A 19,125-nucleotide genomic window follows, 5' to 3' on the forward strand; every position below is an offset into this window, starting at 1 on the left:
GAAACAAAGTAATCTTAAAGATGTAAACTGCTTGTTTCCACTTTTTTTTTTTTCTTAATAATTTCAGCCTTTTGCAAAATATAACTTAAAGCTATCCTATGGTTTTGATGCTGCTTCCTGAGTATCGCAATATAATAGTGGACATTTTGATCATGATACTCTGAGTGTGATATGAGTGTGACTCCTCACTCTAGAAAGGCTACTAATAGACAACCTTGAATTTAATTTTTATAGACTTTGCAAAGACTAAAATCTGTAATGCTTGAGTGGTTTCTGAATATACAATAAGGAAATAAAAATAGAAGACAAAAACTTGAGGCCTGCAGGCCGAATCATCCATAGACATGTTTTTGTTGGACCTAACCAGTGTGGTGGTCAGGTCTTTTTTTTAAATTTTTAACTTCTTTTTATTTTATTTATTTTTTTAATTTTTTGGTCATGCTGCACAGCATGTGGGATCTTAGTTTCCCAACCAAGGATTGTAGCTCGGAGTCCAAACCACTGGGCCACCAGGAAGGTTCCCCAGTGTGACTTAAAAAAAAAAGCATAACATTTAAAAAATTGAGATCTTTCCTGTAAAGATCCATATTTCAGCATCCTCTTAAAAATCCAACAAGTGGGTGGCGCTGGGCCCACATTCTTGCCTGGCAGCCATCCTTTAGTGGAGGGGGACCTTGTGCTGAGTTCGTGCAACCTTCACTCCCCTGCACCATCTGCCAGCACCAAGGCTGGTGATCAGTGGCCATTTATTAACACCGGTGCACTGTTCCTTTTCCTTAGACCTGGCATTTGTTTTGAACATCTAAATCACGAAATCTTATCTTGGCCCTGTCATCAGTGAATTTTGTGTGATCTTTTTGCATTCTTGAATTATTTGATCTGTTTTATATATACAATTTGTATCATAAACACATATGTTCCCCTTCCCTATATGTATGGTCTTTAGCAATTTATAATTTGCTGCTTCTGCTCTGCTTGGAGTTTATGGAACCAGATAGTTCCAGATCTGTTAGCCTTCTGTATACAAGCTGGGACATCTGTTTTGAGTAGTCCAGAGATCAGTTCATTGTTTACTAGTTCTTGGGTGAACTCTTGATGTTTGAGTGTCATTGTATGTTGCGAAGCAGAATAAGAGGGTGAAAACCTAAAAAGCAGTAAATAATAATCATGTGACTTAAAAAGATAGTTCTATCCTGAAGGAATTTATTCTCTTGTTCAGGTCAAAGCCACGTTTGCCATCTTGAAAAGTCTTCCTGGATTTGGAGAATATGTGCTGAGTGAATAGAGTTGAGCTAGCAACAAAATTAAGTCAGTGGCCAGTCTTTGGTTTACAAAGGGGTTAGGTCTGGACCTCCCTAAATGAGTCTCATCACCCGAAATTACCAGTCAATTAAGCATGTCTGGTTGACTCCATGGGAGAAAGAATGAGGAAATAGGTGGCTGCAGGCTGACACACTCACCCTGTCTTCTCCATCCCCCTCACACTAATGTTTGTGCATCATGACCATTTCACACAAGTCTGTGAGAAGCTTTACATCAGTCAGGCTTCTGTAAGTTGGGAATGGTCTGTAAATGGGATCAGTGAACTGCAGATAAGTCTGGCGAGCAGAACTTCATTTAACGTCTCTATTTACATTTGTAAAAATGTTTTCCTGATAAAGATTAGAAAATGAAAAGCTGCTTGAGAGCAAAACCTGCCTACAGGATTCCTATGACAACTTACAAGAAGTGATGAAGTTTGAAATTGACCAACTTTCAAAAAGCCTCCAAAACTGCAAAAAAGAAAATGAAACTCTGAAATCTGATCTGAATGTAAGTTAAGAAAGGTACTGGTTATTGACGAATTTGTCCTGGATGTATGACTATTTGACCCATTCCTGACTTGTGTAATGGCCCACTGTGGCTACCACGTGGAAGGTGTCCCCTGTGTTTGTTGACTACACGTTAAAATCTAATATAACATTGTCTTTTAGAATTTGATGGAGCTTTTTGAGGCAGAAAAAGAACGCAATAACAAATTATTATTACAATTTGAAGAAGATAAAGAAAACAGTTCTAAGTGAGTGCTATTTATCTTTCCCATGGTTGACTAGAATATCATTTACTACTACATTCTTTATCTTGTGGGGCCTTTTTTTTTTAATTGCTATAGCCTGTTAGGTTATTATTTTTTTTTTTTAATTTCAAAATGAATATCAGATTCTTTTGTATAAATAGCTATGTAGAGAAACTTAATTTTTCAAAACATTTAATAACTGTCTACAGTATTTTTTAAATGAATAGCAATTGGTGGTGATTAGAATTCGGGACCTTCTGTAAATAAATCATGGTATTTATTATTGGAAGATAGGAACTGGTTTATTTCTACTATAAACCAGTGGAAATTATTTCTGTTCTTTTCTCCTATTCTTTCTCTCTCTGTTCCTTTATTCTTCTGGTCCTTAACATGAATGCAGTTGTCTTTCTTCCCTCTCTCAGAGTCCTTCTCCTTGGTGATCTCTCTCAGTCTCTTCGTTTCAGCCAACAGTAGGATAATCACTCTAGTAAGAAGAATTTGTGTTAGTTTATTCAGCAGATACTTGTAGAGTTCTTACTATGAGACAGATTCTTTTCTGGTTCCTGGTATACAGTAGTGACTCTTAGCTATTTGGGAAAGACAGTTAACATTTAGTCATTCATTCAGATGCTTGGTGATAGCCAGCAAGCCAGGCACTATTCTAGTAAATGCCAGGACATTTAGAGATAAGACAATGAACAAAATATCCCCACCCTTAGGAGGTTTAAATGAGAGATAGGTGATAAGTAAATGCTTCATGTTATGTTAGGGAGTCCTAAGTACTCTGGAGAAAAATAAACTGTCCTGGCACGAAACTGGGTTCTTGTTAAAATAACTACTGAAGAAACTAGTTCAAATTTCTGATCCGAGTGGAATGCACTTCCTAACACTATGTAGGAAGTTCAGTTGCATTGAATGTCTTTTTCATGAATGGACTCAGTTCTCGTTTCCATTGAATGAGTCATGACTAGAAGATAATTCTTTTCCAGAGAAATCTTAGAAGTACTTGAAGCTGTACGTCAGGAGAAACAGAAAGAGATGGCCAAGTGTGAGCAGCAGGTAAATATCCTATACTCTTAACTATGAAATTTGAAGTTTGTAACTTTTATTCCTGATATCCAAATACTTTTGTTATAAAAATTGTTCCAGGTTTCAGATATTGAATATTGGTAATAAAAAGATGGGGTTGGTTATATTATTTTCAGCTCTTGTTTTTCTAACCCCCAGATGGCTGTAATATTAATTTGTTGGTGGCTTCCTGATGGAGACCACAAAATCATTGTCTTTTGGCTCGACTTTTTATTTTCAAATATTATACCTTAGTGTACACTGTTTAATACGAAAAGCAGATTTCAACTCCTTTTTTTTTTTTTTGGATATATATGCACGGTTAACTTTGTGATTTAATTCTCTTTCTAAAAATATTAATTTCCCCCCCATAGATGGCAAAAGTACAGAAACTAAAGGAGAGTTTGTGTGCTAATGAAAAAGTAATCAGTTCTCTGGAGAAGTCTAGAGACGCTGACAAGGTAGGTTGAGGTTGAGGTTATAGCCCCCTGTGTATTCCTTATAAATGCTGCCTTCACATGCTGGTTTTCTGCTCCCAAGGTGATAGGTAGGCAGCATTTCTGTATGCATTTAGGCTGTGCTCATCTTCCAAAGTTCCTGGAGAATGAGGTCTTTTAAGTTAACTTCCTCATAACTTGAAATGTCACAACTGCAGTGTTTCTAAAACACATCCCTACCCCCTTTAACTAAGATGCTGTTAATGCAACTTTTTCTCATTGATTGTCAGTCCCCTGATGTGAATACTCAAATCCCTGGTGTTGGCTTTAACTGGAATATGTATGCCTGAACATATAATTAGATATACATTCCTTTTATGTTCAGCTCTTATTCATTCATAAAACCAATGCAAATGATGAAAATATTAGAAAATCATTAAAATATAAATTGATAATATAATGTGATGATATTAATAATGTAATGTGACACATGATATTCTGCTAAAATAAAATTGACTTCTGTTGTCCTTTGGAAAGGTAAACTATTTATCATTAAAGAATGGTCTCTTTGCTGTCACTCGGTATGAAGATACCTTTCTGTCCTTGTCAGGAAGTTGTAACTGACCTCATGAGCCAGATCCAGGAGCTAAGAACCTCAGTCTCTGAGAAAACAGAAACAATAGACACCCTGAGGCAAGAACTGGAGGACATCAATGTAAGTTCTTTCGCCAACAAGATATTAAAATTGAGCACAAGACACAAATGCTTCACACAAAAGCAAGGTTCTGTGTTCACCCAGGTTTGGAAATATGTATTGGTGAAAGCTCAGCGTGCTTGGGTATCTGCAGAACCTGCAGAGCCTTTAGTATGCTGACATGCTGTGTGCTTCTCAGGAAGGCAAAGTCACTTTGTAGTGTTTCTCAGATCTCACTGACCTGAGAGAGTGCCCTCTCTGCACAGTAGGGAATTGCTGATCCACCCCAGATCAGAAACAGATTGGCTGTTGTCTCTGATGGTTAAGGGTATGTGGTATTCCTTAATTGCTTAAAAAAAAATAGCATATTTTAGTGATGTTCAGAAATGTCAGTGATTTAAAAAATGAGTTTGTTTTTCTATTATTGGACTTTATCATTTCCTAAAGTAAATACTTAATCTGTCTGCATATAAATGGTGATGCTTCCTCCATGCCTTGGGTCAAGGTAAAGTTTTTTTGTTAATGTTCCTCACTCCTCTGCTCCAAAGGGAGCTTGTGCTCCATACTGATTTCTGATAAAGATGACAAAACCAGATGTATTTTCACTGATACCTGCAGGACTTTTCCACTTCTCTTTTGGAATTTATACATTTACTGTTCCATTCCTTCATTCAGCAAGTAGTTATTAAACTAATTTGTGTTAATCTGGTCAACATCTTAGAATTCAGACTCATTCTTCAGTTACTAGAGTATTATTACTCTAAAAATAAACTGATAATAAGGCAGACAGATCTTGTATCATAATTTTCTTTTCTGTAGGGCAAATACAACTCTGCTTTGGCTGACAAAGAAGAGAGCAAAGCATTGATTAACAGACAGGAAGCGGACATTCTGGATCTCAAAGAAGCCCTGAGACTGAGAATACTCTCTGAGGACATAGAGGTAGATGTTAACACATCATGACTCTTTTTGCTTTTTTTAGTTGTCAGTATGTTTATGTGTATATTCATGAATAAATATAAGACTTTTTAAAAGGAGTAAGTCATAATTAGGACCATTTTCCCTAAGGTATTACATAATTGGTAGATAACACTGAACTTGTTAAATTTTGTTTAGTTGATTTATCTTCATTTGTGCTAACACCATGCTAAGTTCTTGTAACTAAGCCTCTTCTGAAAAGGAAGCAGAGTGGAAATTACACTTACTTGGATGTAGTGGCAACAACAGGGAGCAAAGAAAGGGCTGATTAACCTCAGAGTGGCTTCTTGTGTTTTAGCTAAAACAGATTTTGTTTTGTTGTTGATGTAAATGTATTTTTTAAAAAATTAAGCAGTACTGTCATGTGATTCAAACTTCAAAATATATAAAGCAATATCCTTGTGTATCCTTCCAGAAATATTTTTGGCTAGTCCTGTATACCTTGATGAGAACTCACTATGTATACTGCTTTGCACTTGCTTTACAAATAGTTTTCTGGCTACCCATGAAACAAATTCAACGAGTATTTATTGAACCCTCCTGCCATACAACCTGTACTTGTTTTGCATTTGGGAATAGAAGAATGATTGAAACACAGTTATTTACCATGAAGCAAGCAGTCTAGCTTAAGAGGTAGATGTGTTACAAGGTAATAAAAGACTTGGGAGCCCAGAAAAGGAAGCAGTTATGCCTGGAGCATTCCTAAGAGCTTCCAGAAGGAGATAGTATTTGTACAGGACTTTACTAGGGAGGGAAGCCTGGCAGTTGTGAATGTTTGTGGAGGATCCCCATCAAGGGGAATAGTTGGTTGTGAGTGGCTAGAGATGCAAGAGCTTAGGCGGAGTAGTTTCCCGAAGGAGAACTGTAGTGACCCAGGAACCACTCTGAAGTCAGCAAAATGCAAATTGAAATAAGAATTATTTTTTGATGTTATAACTGGTGAATATTAAGACTTGAAGATATGCAGAGAAAGAGGATTACTTGAACTTTTGGTGAAGTTTAAGTTCAGCCTTTTGGGAGGTGATCTGGTAATAACATGTAGCCTTAAATTTTTTGCATATGCTTCAAATTTGCACAGTTAGAAATTTAGCCTAAAAGTAATAATCTAGATCTGGAGGGGGACATAGCACCCCTCTCCAGTATTCTTGCCTGGAGAATCACCATGGACAGAGGAGCCTGGCGGGCTACAGTCCATGAGGTTGAAAAGAGTTGGACACGACTGAGTGACTAAGCACAGCACAAAATAATCTAGATATTAGAATAAGATGCATATATTAGTGAGAAATTCAGATCAAGTAAAATATTTAGTGGAGGGTTAAATGGTACATCCATAAGATGAAATAGAGCCCACTCAATGAAAATGACACACAGTAAATCACCTACATATGAATGAGTTCCGTTTTGAGAGTGCATTTTTAAGTCCAACAAAGATTTTTTGGCCATGCTGTGTCTTTATCACTGCATGTGGCTTTCTGTAGTTGTGGCGAATGGTGGCTACTCTCTAGTTGAGATGCTTGGGCCTCTCATTGCAGCGGCTTCTCTTGTTGCAGAGCCCGAGCTCTAGGGTGTTTGGGCTTCAGTAATTGTTGCACATGAGCATCACTCCTGCTTTTACACTTGCTTCTGGACACCCTGGCCTTGAAATAAAGATACTGTACTGCTACTACTATATACAGTAGTATACAGTGAAGTGTACAAAAGCACAACCACTTGCAGAGGATGCACACCGGTGACAATGTGTGCCAGACACCTGAACTAACTTCCATGACATGCAAATATACATTTACCCCTTTGAAAGGTCGGAACTTGAAGGTTCATATATAGGGAACTTACTGTCATAAAAATAAGTATATGGGGAGATCTTGTGATCTATCAAGTATATGTGTGCATACTATGATGTATATGTAATATTGTATGTTTAATGTATATATAATATACACTATTATACACACATACACACACACACATACATGCACAGGGCTTCCCTGGTGGCTCAGACGGTAAAGAATCCACCTGCAATGTGGGAGACCCAGGTTTGATCTCTGGGTTGGGAAGATCCACTGGAGAAGGGAATGGTTAACCACTCCAGTAGTCTTGCCTGGGAGAATCCCATGGACAGAGGAGTCAGCAGACTACAGTCCATGGGGTCTCAAAGAGTTGGACACAACTGAGCAGGTACCACTTTCACTTTCATACATGCATATTTGGAAAGTTAGGTGGAACAGATTCTGCTCTAATTTGGTAGAGATTACATACACTGTGGACATAGGAATTGTGCATGCAACCGCTGGAACTTCTAATTCTCTCTGCCATTTTCTATCAAGCTGCTCCCCTGAAACTTTGATGGCCTGTGACACTCTAACACAGTTAGCTGAGGAGTACTTGTCTTTATAACTGTTTACCTTCCCATGTATAGAATCTATTGGAGAGACAACAGGTAAACTAGAGACCAATGCCTGGAGTCCTCCCAAGGCGAGAGAGATCAGCTTTGATTCCATGGGGGTGAGGGGAGAGAGGAGCAGAGAGCAGTGAGACTTCAGTCTGGCTACTTAAATGAATTTACTGTAATATTTATCTCTAGACCTGATGACTTAAATATTAACTGCTTGGTTTATCTTATAATGGATTAGCATACAAGCTAAAAGAAAAGTTTTCACTTAAAACTTTCCTAGCACTTTAAAAATCCTGCGTAGTAATGATTTATAAATTGACATTTGAGCGGCACAATTAAGAGAGTCTTCTTCCGTGGGCCTTGTCCCCTAACAGAAGGACATGCTCTGCGAGGACCTGGCTCATGCCACTGAGCAGCTGAACATGCTCACGGAGGCCTCGAAAAAGCACTCAGGGCTTCTGCAGTCGGCCCAGGAGGAGCTGACCAAGAAGGATGCTCTCATCCAAGAACTTCATCATGAGGTGAGAGGCAGGGGGAGCATTACTCAGGATGGGAATGGGGGTGGGGGAAGCAGGGCTGCATTGTGGTTGAGCTATGAGGTCCCCGCCTTGGGTAATTCTCCTCATTCAGAAAAGCAGGCTAGCAGGGTGTGTAGCTGGGCTCTTAACAGGTTGCTTCTTTGTGTTCAGGCTTGTATGGCTGTCCTCCTACCCACCCTTGACCCTTGACACATGCCAGCAAGTTCTGACTACTATGGCAGAAGGTTACGGCTGACTTCCATCCTCATTTGGCTATTGTGTAATTTTGTAATTTTCCTCAGATGACCCTGTGATTACTTGTGAAGCTTAAAAAGAAAGTTTATTTTAAAGTGGAAATAAATTTGTGAGAGAAATTTCAAATTATCAAACAGGTCATGAAAAAAATAACATAAGAAGTCCGTTTCCACATGCCCAGGGAAGATTGTCTATTCTAATTGGATCATGTCCCCATGTTATTATCTAATCTGTAAACTCCTGTTCAATTTTCCCCAGCTAAACCAAAAGAAAGAGGAAGTAGAACAGAAGAAGAACGAATATAACTTCAAAATGAGGCAACTAGAACATGTGATGGATTCTGCTGTGAATTATCCCCAGGTACTTTTCATAAACAAGAGTGCATTTCAGGAGGAATAAGCGATTTTGTGAACAATGAAAGCTGAAAATTGCTAAGACTAGCTTTGTCTTTACAGAAAAAGATTGTCACAAACACCTTCTCTGTTTTTTTGTTTTTGATGAAAAGATACCAGTGTTTTATTTGTTTTACTTGGACAAGAATTAGGATAACAAACGATGTGTGGCCTGTGTATTTTCTTCATGTGTGACATATACATTTACCATGAAATCTTTGTAACTACTTCATCAGATATTTGGATGAAATTTGATTTTATTTTAGAGCCCTAAAACACCACCACATTTTCAAACACATTTGGCAAAACTCCTGGAAACGCAAGAACAAGAGATAGAAGATTGGAAAGCCTCTAAGATTTCTTTGCAACACCTGATAACAAAACTCAATGAAGAGAGAGAAGTCAAAAATGCTGAGATTCTCAGGATAAAGGTAACTGGGTAATTTTTTTTCAATGAATTTAATGTTGCAAAATAAGCAGTATCTTTCATGATGACTGAGGATCCACAATTCAAAAGGAACAAAACTGAAGTGTAAGATGCAGAAAAGTTTTCCTCTCAGCCCACCTCCAAGCTACCTGGTTTGCTGTCCCTGAAAGCTCTGGGTGTGGTCAGTTTCTGAGAGCTTTTCAATGCATTTATAGCCAGGTGTTTAAACACCGTCTCCCTGTCCCTTTTTTTTTTTTCCTTGTGATGGTGTCGTGTCATACAGGCTGCACCAGCTACTCCCATGACAGTGCTGTGAGACTTTTAGATCTTTGCCAGTTTAATAGCTGGAACACATTATCTCGTATTTTTTAATTTGTGCTTTTATTATTAGGAGTCAGACTGAGCATTTTTTGTTTTTTTTGTTTCTATGAGCTCTATATACTTCACCCATTTTTCTGTTTTTGAACTTTTTCTTAATGAGCTACAGGCGTTCTTTATATTTTAGAGAGATTTGCTTTTGTCTGTGATAGTGAAAAAGTGCTTTTCTCTTGTTTGCCATTTCTTTAAAGTTCCTTCTAAGGTTTTTCACCTTACTCGTGGAGGGTATGGTTTTTGTGTGTGTGGGAGAGTGTGTTTAGGGCGATGTTAGGGCTGGAAGGTGTGTGAAGGAGTGCCTGGGTAAGTGTAGTGTGGGTGTGGGGGGCGGCGGGTAGGGAGGGTGTGATGCTCCATAGAAGATCGTCTGTGAGCTCATCGCTATGCAGTGAGTATTTGTTTTAGAACAAAATTACCTTACTATGTGAATAGGATAGAGGGGATCATTTTTATTACCCAGATTGATACAATCTTGGTACTTAGAAGAAATTGGGTCAGGTTAAAAGAAATTAAAAAATAGATAAGCAGAAGTAAATCAATATGGTTGCTCCAGGATTTAACCTGGTAGGTAGTCCAGGGGTTAAGAATCCCCCTGCCAATGCAGGGGACACAAGTTGGATCCCTGGTCTGGGAAGATCCCACATGCTGCGGAGCAGCTAAGCCCATGTACCACAACTGCTGAGTCCATGCGATCTCGAGCCCATGCTCTGCAACAAGAGAAACTTCCACCATGAAAAGCCCAGGCACTGCAACTAGGGAGTAGCTTCTGTTTGCTGCAACTAGAGAAACCCCTTGCTTAGCAATGAAGACCCAGCACAGCCAAAAACAGATAAATAAAATAAAAAAGAACACTCCTTACAGACAAGTATTTATTTCTTCTGGACGGTTGTGCTCATGATTTTCAAGTTAGAATACAATTAAGTATTTTGAGGCTGTGGCATGTCAGTTTTTTTAAAAAATTAGAATCTATGAAATAGAATCAAATAGAATATTTACCAAAGTAGATAACTTTTGTTCATCTTTTCTCATAAAGGAATTTTAATGATTTAATTAAATCATTAAAATCAAATTTAATTTTGATGTGATTTATTTATTTATTTTTTTTTGGTGCCACACACAAGATCTTCCTTGCAGCACACGCGATCTCTTGTTGTGTCACTTTTGTTGTGTCATGCAGGCTCCAGAGTCCTTATGTTTAGTTGGGGTGGCTCGCAGGCTTAGGTGCCCCATGGCATGTGGGATCTTTGTTCCTCGTTCAGGGATCAAACCCATGCCCCCTGCAATGCAAGTCTTAACCAGTGGACCACCAGGGAAGTCTGATTTATGTGATATTGATAAAGGACTATGTTTAAGACAGTAGGGGTATGAAAATCAATCACATTCCCAGCCCCCAAGAGCTTCTCATCATCTCCTTTTTAATCCAGTGATATGCAGAACAGTGTTGAGTGCATAGAGGGAACTTAAAACACAATACCTGTCTTAATATGGCCTGGGGAGCAGAACAATGTCTCCTATCATGTGTTTTCTGAAAAGACCTGATTTGATGTTTTTAGGAGCAGTTGTGTGAAATGGAAAACCTACGCCTGGAGGCTGAGCAGTTAAGAGAGAAAAACTGGCTCCTGCAAGGTCAACTGGACGATATCAAAAGACAGAAGGACAGCAGGTAAGAAAGAGCCTCAAGAGCTCTGTGGGCTGAATCCTGGCCTGCCTGGGTACCGCTGAGTGAATGAGGTCGGAAAAGGTTTCACAGCATGTGCGATGTTTCTCAATGATCCAGGAGCCGCTTCATCAGTTGCTTCTCCATCAGGTCTAATGAGGGGGTTTTCCAGAGATGGAGAAGGTCATCATGATCTTGCCCACCCTGATGACCTTTTTATTGCTGTAGAGCTGTTGAAATTAATTTCAAATGTGTGAAATAAATACTTGAACCAAACTGTCTACTTGTATCTGAAAGAGGGGTTGGAGCTCGGGGAGCAGATATGTCAACAAGATAAGGCTTAGGTTCTGCCTGCAGAAAAAGAATTTCCTTGGTTTTGCTTCATGGCTTCCAGTGGAGAAAAAGCTTCTGGGAAGAACTTTATAGAGGGGTGTTCTCTTAGGTCTGGGTAGGTGAGTGTGTGTGTGTGTTAGTTTTGACTGAGGCAGCTTTCTAGTTGTATCTGTTAATGGCCCAGCATCTTGTCAGGGGCAGCCACACCCGGGCTATGTCCTCTCTGTTGCTTGAAAGTCGTGTGATATTGGACTAAACCTGAGTCTTTAGCACTGAAAGCACAGAGTCCTAACTACTGGACCACCAGGGAGTTCCTCCTAGATGGTCCTTTCAAGTTTTAGTGAGCAAAGGAGATGGTCATTTTATCAAGCGTCCTCTTCTAGGGATTTACCTTCCCCTTCTGAGTGATTCTGATGTAGGTAGCTCCTAGTCTGCTCACCTGGTTTCCATATGCTCCACCCCCATGTCCAGGCATATTAAAGAAAAGCATTGTACATCGTATACTGTCTTTTATCAAGAGTTAGTTTAAGCATGGAACACAGAACATTTTCAGATCATTTATAAAACCACAATTTAAAATACTTCATAGCCTTGTGTTCCTTATATGAGGAGCCATACAGAACCTTCTTAATGAAAGATTAGAAGAAAGTTACAGCCCGGGGGTCAGCCTGTTTGATAACTGATGTTTCATTGGAGCAGTCAGATTCCTTCATTCAAATACCACACACCTTGGCATTGTTGTATGTGTAGTAGATGTGAAATTGACACTTGAATAAATTTGACAGTGTTTTCCCATCCTCCCTTCCTAATCTATGCAGCATACAGAATCATTCAGACAGTCAACAGCTGAAGAATGAACAAGAAGAAGTGATCAAAGAAAGACTTGCTAAAGTATGATTTTTTTTTAATATAATAGTTGTTTTCCTTGTCTGAGACATGCTTTTATAGTTAGCATTCATGGTTATATATTTTAGAAATCATTTTATTATTGAAATTTTGCCTTTTTTGTATTCCCACTGTTAAGTTTGATATTTACTATCATTATTTGGCTATAGTTGAAAATTGAGAGTGAAGTAGTCTTCGTGCCTAAATAGTAAGCCTATTGTTCACATAGAGTTCTCCATTTAGAAGCAAGTATCCTATTTGAAGCATTAAAGGGCACAGTACGTGTGTGTATTTGGGATTATGGAAAGGGATACCCCCCGTTTTTTTTTTATTTGAAGTATAGTTGATTTACAGCATTGCGTTAGTTGCTGGTATACAGCAAAGTGATTGTTATATCTATATGTGTATTCTTTTTCATATTCTTTTCCATTGTGTTTTATTATAAGATATTGAATATAGTTCCTATACTATACAGTAGGACTTTGTTGTTTATCTGCTTTACGCATAGTAGTCTATATCTGCTAACCCCAAATTCCTAATTTATCCCTCCCCCCCTTTCCTTTTTGGTAACCATAAATTTGTTTTCTATGTCTGTAAGTCTGTTTCTGTTTCATAAATAAGCTCATTTGTATCATTTTTTTAGATTCTATGTGTAAGTGATACCATAAGATACTTGTCTGACTTACTTCACTTAATATGATAATCTCTAGGTCCATCCATGTTGCTGCAAATGGCAGTATTTCATTCTTTTTTTATGACTGAGTAATAGTCCATTGTCTGTATGTACCATATCTTCTTTATCCATTCCTCTATTGATGGACATTTGGTTGTTTCCATATCTTGGCTATTGTAAATAGTGCTTCTATGAATACTGAGGTATGATTGTATTAAAAAGGATGTTGCTTTTTTAATTATTTATCAGTATTTTATATTATTATAAAATAATATTTTGTTATTATCATGGTTTTATTACCATGAGTGGACTAGTTACTTTCAGTCTTTCAGTGTTTTGTTTAGCAATGTTAAGAACTTAAGCCATTTTTTCTTTTTCTTTCTTTAATCCTCTTATAGAATAAATTGGTGGAAGAAATGCTGAAAATGAAAGGAGAGTAAGTACACTCTTGTAATTCAAGTTGTTGTTGTTGACCTTTTCTTTATTAATACCAAGCAGTATTCCTCTAAAGGAAGAAATAATTATTATAACCACAAGGTAAGAAAATTCTTTCCTTTCTGTAATAGTGAACATAGTATGTGAACACAGTAGGTGGTTACAAAATTCTTGCCTTAAATGCCTCTTGCTAAAGGGGTTCCTCATGTGAAGCCATTAAAAAAATATATATATCTTAAAGAAATAAGTGCCAGGAAAACTTTAGTTTCCCTGGGGCAATTGATGGGTTTTCGCTTCTTGGACAGTGTGACCAATGAGAACTGACCAGATTTCCTTCTCACTTCATTTAAAACCTTGAGGCCCTCTCAGACCCATAGATGAATACTCTGAATTCTTCTGGTCTTGACTTTGGGTCTCTTTATATGTTCTCTATGGACATAATTTTATTTTATTCATTTAGTTTCATGTTTTAACTTATGTAATCTTATAAACTGCCTCAGTTCAGTTCAGTTCAGTAGCTCAGTCGTGTCCGACTCTTTGCGACCCCATGAATCGCAGCACGCCAGGCCTCCCTGTCCATCACCAACTCCCGGAGTTCACGCAAACTCATGTCCATCGAGTCAGTGGTGCCATCCAGCCATCTCATCCTCTGTCATCCCCTTCTCCTGCCCCCAATCCCTCCCAGCATCAGAGTCTTTTCCAATGAGTCAACTCTTTGCAATGTGGTGGGTTCAAAAGGACTTTATCAGGGGAAAAATACTCAGAGGCGTGCTCAAGATTGTGTCTCCTTAGCCAAAATTAGCATGCCTGCAGGGCAAGTTGAGAAAACCAGTATCTGGCAGTGGCATAGAGATAACCATGCTCAGCTCAGACCAGTTATTATTTACTAATTTTGGGGAACTGGGTGTGCTTCTTCTCTGCCTTTCTTCTCCCAAACTGAGTATTTATAAAAATTAAATGGGTAGGAAACTAATGTCTGCCATGCCACAAAGCCTTTTCATCAAACAAAAGCAAAGTACATAAGACAAATGCAGAACAGCTCCAGGCGAATTAGGAAAACATGAGTGCCACCCACACTGTCCTGAGGTTCCACGGAATGTAGTCTGAAAACACTGCCCCAGGAATTGTTGGCTGTAAATGATATATTCTGTGTATTACATCATTTAAATTATCAGTGTTGTATTCCATATGCATTGTAAAATAAATTAAAAGTATTTGTTTCTTTGGGAAGGTTATAGGATTAAGTTAGTTTTGTGAAATTCTGTATAATTTTTTGGTAATCCTTTTTCCTTTCCCTTTTGAACACTTAGTTGTTTTTGAACACTTTTTCTTCAACTTTTTTTTATATTGGAGTACAGTTGATTAACAATGTTATGTTAGTTTCAAGTGTACAGTACAGTGATTCAGTTATACGTTTCTGTTCTTTTTCAAATTCTTTTCCCATTTAGATTATTACACAATATTGAGCAGAGTTCTTGTGCTATACAGTAGGCCCTTCTTGGTTATCTATTTTAAATACAGTGGTGTATACATGTCCATCCCACACTCCCTATTTCTCTCTGCCACCCTTTCCCCCTGGTAACTGTAAGTTCATTCTTCAAGTCTATCAGTCTGTTTCTGTTTTATAAGTAAGTTCATTTGTATAATTTTTTTTTTTTAGATTCCATATATAAGCAATATCATAGGTTATTGCTCTTTCTCTGTCTGGCTTATTTCAATCAGTATGACAATCTCTAGGGTAACCCTTCTTTTCAATGTTTATTTTCAAGTGATAGTTGCATAAAGTGCACATCCTTGAACAAATGACTACTCTCCCATCGTCTGAGAACCAGTTTTTGAAATCAGAAATGATTACTCTAAGGGGCACTGAATAAATCTTGCAGACTCTAATAGTACTTAAGTAACAGTTTCCCCCAAGGGCTACATCTAAAAATCTGCATTCTAACTTTTTGTTATCTAAAAAAATGGATTATGGAACTTTGAAAAATGTAAGTTTGGGGTAAGCAAGCATTAAAAAAAAAAAAAGCTTATATTGCAACTCTTGCTATCTTCCTGTTCTGTCAGAAGGGGAGGACTGAATATTAGTGATACTTTCAAATCAAAATCCTGGGCTTGGGTGACAAATGTCTGATTTGAGTACTGTCTTATACTTGGTCCCTTTGGAATATTATAACTCGATAGTTACCATTACAGCCTGGAGCAGCTCCAGAGCACCCTTCAGAACAAAGAGACGGACTACCTGACGATGACTGAGGAAGTCAAACGAGTCAGAATGTTGGAGTCTAAAGCATTCCAAGAAAAGGAACAACTGAGATCAAAGTTCGAAGAGCTGAAAGAAGAAAAAGAGAGAACATGCCAGGTGCATTTATGTGTTGGTTTTATGAACAGAGCCGATCAGCAGAAGGGTGCTGGCTGCGATTGGGCACCCTGTAGTTGAGAGTTGCTCAGAGCACGTAGAGATGTGTGGGCACGAAAGCTGGGAGCCTGGGCTCTGTCTCTCCCTCCCTCTCCTCCTGGAAGGCATGCAATAATGTTATTTTAAATGAAAAATTCAAAGCAGCTCATTTTTACCTTCCCTGTATTGATTTCCCTACAGGAGATGGAAATGTTAAGGAAACAGGTGGAGTGTCTGGCCGAGGAGAATGGAAAGTTGGTGGGTCACCAAAACCTCCATCAGAAGATCCAGTACGTAGTGCGGTTGAAGAAGGAAAATGTCAGGCTTACTGAGGTAAACTCCTGATTGTTCTAAATAGGCTCATTCTGATTTTTAAATGATTATTTAATTAAAATTTAATTATTGAATCACTTAACTGCTTGGAAAAAAAATTGGCCATTGCTAGTCCAAGCATAATTCGGTTATCGTACCCATGAGATTCTTGTTTACCGTTAAGAGTTTATCAGTGGAAATTTAAACTTAATGAATTCTGAGAATACTTCTTCCTATAAGAATTAGAGCCTAAATTTTTTTTCTTTTCTTTTTCTTAAAAATTACCAGGAGTCAGAAAAGTTGCGTGCTGAAAATTTATTTTTAAAAGAAAGGAAAAAGACTGAGCCATAAAGATCCTGATCAACTGCCTACCTTGTTGGGAGACTTTTTTCCCCTTTTATAAAAGTAAGAGCTACCCATGCCTACTTAGTAGAGCTGAATTACGAGCCATGACTATTAATGGTGTACATGGGGGTGGGGGGGTGGCTGACCCTCAAGTTTCTGAACACCGCATCTGTACATACCTGTGGTAACTGGCAGTCTGCAGTTAGAAGCTGCCATTTCAAAGCTTTTAAAGTCACCTGTAAATATTGGAAAACCTTTTCCTTTTTAAAATAAAAGCCTGTAACTGAGGCTTTACAGGGAAACAGGGATGTTGGCCAGATTAATTTTTTCCTTCTATACTGCCATAATCTCCTTTGAGTCTTGCATCAGAAACTCCAACAATATTACAGGGGTTTCAAAACTTCCAGTGAAGTTAGTGACTCCGCAGTGTGTATGGATAGCAAACTTGTTAATATAGATTATTTTTATATTCCTTGAAGTGTTCTCAGGAGCCTTTTTTGTGACTGAAAATATGGCGTTTTTTAAAATATAATAAAATACTTTAAAATATACATTTTAATAATGTAATTTATAGTGTTCATTGAGTATATATATTTACTGGCAGCTACTATATGCCAGGCACTGGTCATCAGTGATCAAAGCCAACAGAAACCCTGCCCTTGTTACAGGGAAGAATTGAGTCCATGTTGGATCTGTTTCTTTCACTTTAACCTTTGCTTCCCATTAGTTTTGTTCACTGAAAGGATATTGTCCGTACATAATAGCCTACCTCAGAGAACCCTGTCCCTCTGGCCTGAATGTTAAACCAAAATGCCTTTGTTCAGGATCCTGTCTACTTGTAGATGACTACAGAAAGGAAGGAATTAACACATACCCTCCCGGGGCTGGCCATTCCAGGAGATATTTGCCAGAATAATGGCCTTTTTACTTTACTTCTTCACCTCCCCCACTCTCTGTTCTATAAAGGAAACTGGCATCCAGACCCCAATAAGATGGTTGCTTTGAGACATTAGACTACCATCATCTCAGTCTGCTGGCTTTCCAAATAAAGTCATATTCCTTGCCTCAACACATCGTCTCTTGGTTAATTGGTCTGTCATGCAGCGAGCAGAACAAGCTTGGACTCTGTAACACCCTTAAAGAACTTCTGTGTATCAGCACTTCTTATTTATTGGGATTAACTGATTCGATGGACTTGAGTTTGAGTAAACTCCGGGAGTTGGTGATGGACAGGGAGGCCTGGGATGCTGTGATTCATGGGGTCGCAAAGAGTTGAACATGACTGAGGAACTGAAATGAACTGAATATTCCATTTTGTAGACATGCCACATTTTATTTACTTACCTCTCAGCAGACATTTTGTTACCAAACCAAACTTGGGTTAGCTCACCCACATCTCCGTATGCAGTAAAGCCACTCAGCTGACACCAGGTTGTGGTGAAGAAAGGTGCAGGGTTCATTGCAGGGCACCAACTCCCCTACAGATTTCAGCAAAGCATTTTTAAAGGCAAGGTGAGGGAGAGGTGTCCCAGGGTTTGTGGTCAGTTTGTGTCCCATTCTCTGATTGACTTTAGAAAAAGCAGAGGAACCAGAGATCAAATTGCCAACATCCGCTGGATCATCGAAAAAGCAAGAGAGTTCCAGAAAAACCTCTATTTCTGCTTTATTGACTTATGCCAAAGCCTTTGACTGTGTGGATCACAATAAACTGGAAAATTCTGAAAGAGATGGGAATACCAGACCTCCTGACCTGCCTCCTGAGAAACCTGTATGCAGGTCAGGAAGCAACAGTTAGAAGTGGACATGGAACAACAGACTGGTTCCAAATAGGTAAAGGAGTCTGTCAAGGCTGTATATTCTCACCCGGCTTATTTAACTTCTATGCAGAGTACATCATGAGAAACGCTTGGCTGGAAGAAGCACAAGCTGGAATCAAGATAGCTGGGAGAAATATCAATAACCTCAGCTATGCAGATGACACCACCCTTATGGCAGAAAGCAAAGAGGAACTAAAGAGCCTCTTGATGAAAGTGAAAGAGGAGAGTGAAAAAGTTGGCTTAAAGCTCAGCATTCAGAAAACGAAGATCATGGCATCTGGTCCCATCACTTCATGGCAAATAGATGGGGAAACAGTGGCAGACTTTATTTTTCTGGGCTCCAAAATCACTGCAGATGGTGATTGCAGCCATGAAATTAAAAGACGCTTGCTCCTTGGAAGAAAAGTTATGACCAACCTAGACAGCATATTAAAAAGCAGAGACATTACTTTGTCAACAAAGGTCCATCTAGTCAAGGCTATGGTTTTTCCAGTGGTCATATATGGATATGAGAGTTGGACTATAAAGAAAGCTGAGTGCCGAAGAATTGATGCTTTTGAACTGTGGTGTTGGAGAAGACTCTTGAGAGTCCCTTGGACTGCAAGGAGATCCAACCAGTCCATCCTAAATGAGATCAGTCCTGGGTGTTCATTGGAAGGACTGATGCTGAAGCTGAAACTC

At 38.6% G+C, this 19,125-nt stretch overlaps 1 protein-coding gene across 2 annotated transcripts in view; it reads left to right on the top strand.

The window, feature by feature from the left end:
• Positions 1 to 17,178, top strand: part of KIF15 (kinesin family member 15) — a 59,041-nt gene extending 41,863 nt beyond the window's left edge. For both annotated transcript variants that reach the window (XM_055556947.1, XM_055556948.1), the window contains exons 21-35: positions 1,662 to 1,812; positions 1,974 to 2,059; positions 3,046 to 3,115; positions 3,499 to 3,585; positions 4,172 to 4,276; positions 5,075 to 5,197; positions 8,000 to 8,146; positions 8,657 to 8,758; positions 9,057 to 9,221; positions 11,146 to 11,255; positions 12,401 to 12,473; positions 13,539 to 13,576; positions 15,769 to 15,934; positions 16,172 to 16,303; positions 16,571 to 17,178. In XM_055556947.1, coding sequence (XP_055412922.1) covers positions 1,662 to 1,812; positions 1,974 to 2,059; positions 3,046 to 3,115; positions 3,499 to 3,585; positions 4,172 to 4,276; positions 5,075 to 5,197; positions 8,000 to 8,146; positions 8,657 to 8,758; positions 9,057 to 9,221; positions 11,146 to 11,255; positions 12,401 to 12,473; positions 13,539 to 13,576; positions 15,769 to 15,934; positions 16,172 to 16,303; positions 16,571 to 16,633 — 1,618 coding nt within the window. In that variant the 3' untranslated portion in view covers positions 16,634 to 17,178. The remainder of the gene's footprint in view (positions 1 to 1,661; positions 1,813 to 1,973; positions 2,060 to 3,045; positions 3,116 to 3,498; positions 3,586 to 4,171; positions 4,277 to 5,074; positions 5,198 to 7,999; positions 8,147 to 8,656; positions 8,759 to 9,056; positions 9,222 to 11,145; positions 11,256 to 12,400; positions 12,474 to 13,538; positions 13,577 to 15,768; positions 15,935 to 16,171; positions 16,304 to 16,570) is intronic.
• Positions 17,179 to 19,125: the final 1,947 nt, after the last annotated feature.

Source organism: Bubalus kerabau, chromosome 20 (assembly GCF_029407905.1).
Source record: "Bubalus kerabau isolate K-KA32 ecotype Philippines breed swamp buffalo chromosome 20, PCC_UOA_SB_1v2, whole genome shotgun sequence".
NCBI lineage: Eukaryota > Metazoa > Chordata > Mammalia > Artiodactyla > Bovidae > Bubalus > Bubalus kerabau.